Source organism: Rhincodon typus, unplaced genomic scaffold (genome assembly GCF_021869965.1).
Source record: "Rhincodon typus isolate 14 unplaced genomic scaffold, sRhiTyp1.1 hic_rhity00002759, whole genome shotgun sequence".
Classification (NCBI taxonomy): domain Eukaryota; kingdom Metazoa; phylum Chordata; class Chondrichthyes; order Orectolobiformes; family Rhincodontidae; genus Rhincodon; species Rhincodon typus.
This window is the reverse complement of record NW_025968397.1, coordinates 11,137-15,586: the sequence shown is the minus strand read 5'-3', so window position 1 is coordinate 15,586 and position 4,450 is coordinate 11,137. Positions and strand designations below refer to the sequence as shown.

At 46.7% G+C, this 4,450-nt stretch overlaps 1 protein-coding gene across 1 annotated transcript in view; it reads left to right on the top strand.

The window, feature by feature from the left end:
* LOC125481608 (voltage-gated potassium channel subunit beta-3-like) overlaps nucleotides 1-916 on the top strand; it is a 4,481-nt gene extending 3,565 nt beyond the window's left edge. Inside the window, exon 4 of the mRNA XM_048593390.1 lies at nucleotides 713-916. Coding sequence (XP_048449347.1) covers nucleotides 713-802 — 90 coding nt within the window. The 3' untranslated portion in view covers nucleotides 803-916. The remainder of the gene's footprint in view (nucleotides 1-712) is intronic.
* Nucleotides 917-4,450: the final 3,534 nt, after the last annotated feature.

Sequence of the window (4,450 nt, the reverse complement as noted above, 5' to 3'; positions counted from 1 at the left end):
TGCTGCTTGGCCTGCTGTGTTCATCCAGCCCTGCACCTTGTTGTCTCTGATATCTTCCATTTAATATTTTATCTATCAGCCTCAACCAGACAACGCTGGATAACTGATCCCAGAAATGTTCTGGGACCGTTTGATGGGGTACAGTGTAGAGGAAGCTTTATTCTGTATCTAACCTTATGTTGTGCCTGACCTGAGAGTGTTTGATGTGGACAATGTGGAGGAGCTTCACTTTAGTTTGAAAGTGTAGAGGCAGCTTTACTCTGTATCTAACCCCATGTGTCCCTGTCCTGGGAGTGTTTGATAGGGCACAGTGTAGAGGAAGCTTTACTCTGTATCTAATCCTTTGTGTCCCTGCCCTGGAAGTGTTTGATAGGGTACAGTACAGAGGAAGCTTTACTCTGTATCTAACTCTGTGCTGTCCCTGTCCTGGGAGTGTTTGATGGGGGACGGTGTAGAGAGAGCTTTACTCTGTATCTAATTCTGTGCTGTTCTTTTCCTGGGGGTGTTCGATGAGTGATTACATGCTTGAAATCAAAATAATTTTCATCCATATTAACACCTCCCTTCAAAATCATTAAGAAAGATTTAGCTGTGTATTGGTTTTCTGTAGAGAATTATTATTTTATTGTAAACTGTTGCTTTATTGGGAAGTTCCTGTTAATGTTGTCACTGCAGAGTATCTTTTCATATTTCTGATGTTTTCTCTGGCCAGATCCTTCCTGAGCTGACTCCACAGAATCTCAGTGATATCGAAGCTATCTTGACAAATAAACCCAGCATCAGAAGCGATTCCAAGGCCTAAAGACACAAAACATAAATTCCAGGAGCTTTATTTCATCTTCTGTGAGATTCTTCTGTGGTCTCTACCTCTTTTCTAGTTGGCCTCCTAGTCCTGTGGTAGCCCCGAACATCAATAGACCCCCATACCCAGTGTGCACTCTGGTGACTTGGCTGTGCTATTGATGCCCATTGTAATATTCCAGTAATGCAACAGAAGAAAACATGCTTCCTCTGACTCCTCACCATCATGCGCACAGGCACAGGCTGCAGTATAGCTATGGGAAATACAATGGGAACCGTGGTTTTGAGAAGGGTCATTGAAACATTATTGGAGGGGCAATGATCAATGTCGAATGACCATGTTGTACAATTCCCACCCTTCTTTCTGCTTCCTCAGTGGCCCAGATCTGTCCCTATCTGTGCAACCTTCTCCAGCCCCTACACCCCTCCCTATCTCTGTAACTTTCCCCAGCCCCTACACCCCTCCCTATCTCTGTAATCTCCTCCAGCCCCTACACCCCTCCCTACCTCTGTAATCTCCTCCAGCCCCTACCTCCCTCCCTCTATCTCTGTAATCTCCTCCAGCTCCTTCACCCCTCTGTAACCTCCTCCAATTCTGGCCTCTTGACCATGCCCTGATTCCTGTCACTCCATCAGTGGTGGCAGTGTCTTCATCTGCCTGGGTCCCGAGCTCTGGAATTCCCTTCCTAAACCTCTCTGCCTTTCACTCTCCTACCTGATCCCAGGCCTGACTGAATGATATCTGTCAGTGTGGACGTTTTGTCTGTAATGCCCCTATGATGTACTTTGGGAGGTTAAAAGTACAATTTGGTGCCTACATGTGGGTCTAGAGCTGGTCAGTCATCCTGCCTGGTTCCAAGACTCTAATCAGCTTCTCGGTGATCACTTTGTGGAACCACTTCAATTTATCTGTAATATCCACGCCCAATCTGTTCATCAGTTTAGATTATTCCCCCTCGCAGCTCACCACACCCCCACAATACACACACACACAAACCCATCCCCAATAAACAGAGGGTTAAGAATTTGTAAACCCTCCCCTTTGGTGTCCTCCAGCCACTGTTAGCGCACTTGTTTCACCAAACTCCTGCTACCTTCTCTAATGTCACACTCCACAGTTCATTTTGTTTTACCTGTCAGCCAACATTTATCTCTCCGCAACACCTTATAAAAACTGATGATGTAATCATTAGCGTGTAAAATTGAGCATGATGTTGCAACACAGAGACAGGCCCAATCTGCCCCACACAACCCCTCTCGCAACCCCTCTTCCTCTCCCCTGACCTGTATATCTTCCTATTCCTGTCTCCCCTATGTGTTTATCCAGCTTCCCCCTTCAATGTGTCAACACTATTCCCTTCACCCACTCCCTGTGGGAGTGAGTTCCACATTCTCCCCACTCTCTGGACGAAGACGTTTCTCCTGAAATTCCTGATGGGATTTATTAGGAACAGCTTGAGATGGATGGCCCGGAGTTCTGGTCTCCCCCACAAGTGGAAACATCTTCTCCACATCCACCTTATTGAAAGACCATGTTCCGGCCCCACTCCCCTCAGCCTCCTATCAAGCTGCTGTCTCCAGCCATTTCAGTCTCCCATGATAGTTAATGACATTTCAGTTCTCACATTCCAGTAAGAGTCATTTCCACCCTTTCTCTTGTGCGTCATGCCCTTTGAATCAGGTGGGAATTGCAGTACACCATGTGATCTTTGAGCCTCAGTGACTTGACTACCATTCCCCTGCACCTCAGTTGTATCTAGCTATCATGTAATAGAGGTTAGACTTTTAATGACTGGTATTTAGCAGCAGAAATACTTACACGACAATGGTTGAATATTGGGGCAGACGTTTCCGCGTAGGTACTTCCCTGTGGTGGCAGAACTGGGAACCAAAAGGACACAGAAATAGCAAGAAAACCTGGCATAGTGGGGAATGAGGAGAATGTGCTTTTGATCCAGCGAATTGTTATGATCAGGAACGTGCTGCCCAAGAGGTTGGTGGAAGCAGATTCAAGAGGAACTTCCAAAAAAGGGGGAATTGGAGAAACACTGGAAGGGTGGACACAAGGCAGGAAGTGGAACTGGTTCAATAGCTCGCTCAAAGTGCTGTTGCAGACACAGTGGGCTGAGTGTATGGTTGCCTGCGCAGAACTCACCCTGTGCCAGCAGGTGGTGGTATTGAGCAGTGTGACGTGCTCAAAGCTTCAGTGCAAAATGCTCGGCTTTCTTCACTCTGTTATAAATTTGACCTCAGTCTGTGAGAGACGCTGACAGGGCCTGCATTCATTGCCCATCTCTAACTGCCCCGTGAGACGTTCATTGAGTCATACAGCACAGAAACAGGCCCTTCAGCCCATCGTGTTGATGCCAACAAACAGATACCAAACTGCACTAATCCCATTCACCTGCATGTGGTCCATAGCCTACTACGCCCTGAATTTTAAGTGCTCATTCAGATGCTTCTTAAATGTTGTGCCTCCACCACCCTCTCAGGCAGAACGTCCCGTCTTTTTATCATCCTTTGGGTGAAAGGTATTTTTCTCTGCTCCCCTCGAAACCACTTACTACTCAACTTCAACCTATGTCTCTGGTCTTAGACACAGCTGCCATGGAGAAGAGACTTTCACGATCTATTGTGTCTATGCCTCTCATAATTTTGTATATCTCAGCCTCCTCTGCTCCAGGGAAAACAAACCCAGCCTATCCAGCCTCTCCTCATAACAAAACTTTCCATCCTAGGCAACATCCAGATGAATCCCGCACCCGCACCCTCTCCAGTGCAGCCGTGTCCTCCCGATAGTGTAGCAACCAGAACTGCACACAATATTCCATCTGTGGCCTAATCAATGATTTAGAAATTTGTAACAAGATTTCTTTGCTCCTATGTTCTGCGCCATGGCTAATGAAGGTAAACAGCCCCCAGGCCTTCTGACACATACAGAAGGTGGTGGTGAGCTGCCTTCTAAACTGCTACAGTCCGTGTGCTGTAAGTAGATCCACAATGCAATTTGGGAGGTAATTCCAGGATTTTGACCCAGTGACACTGAAGAACAGCGATCTATTTCCAAGTCAAGATGGTGAGTGGCTTGGAGGGGAATTTGCAGGGGATGGTGTTCCCATGTATCTGCTGCCCTTGTCCTTCTAGATGGTAGTGGTTGGGAGTTTGAAAGATGGTGGGTTTGGTAAATACCTGCAGGACGTCTTATAGATGATATACACCAATACAACTGAGCATCAGTGATGGAGGAACTGGATATTTGTGGATGTAGTGCCAATCAAGCGAGCTGCTTTGTCCTGGATGTCAAACTTCTTGAGTGTTGTTGGAACTGCACTCATCCAGGCAAGTGGGGAGTATTCCATCATAATCCTGACTTATGTGAGGAGTCAGGGGGTGAGTTACTCACTGCTGGATTCCCAGCCCCTGACCTGGAATTGTAACGACTGCATTTATACGGCTAGTCCAGTTCAGTATCTGGTCAGTGATGACTTAGAGAAAGTTTCGTGAGGCAGAATAGAGGGAGTTTTATATCTATGCCGTGCTGTCCCTGTCCCGGGAGGGTGTGATATGTTTAGCGTAGAAGGATCTTTACTCTGTATCTAACATCATGTTGTCCCTGAGCTGGGAGTGTTTGATGTGTTCAGTGTAGAGG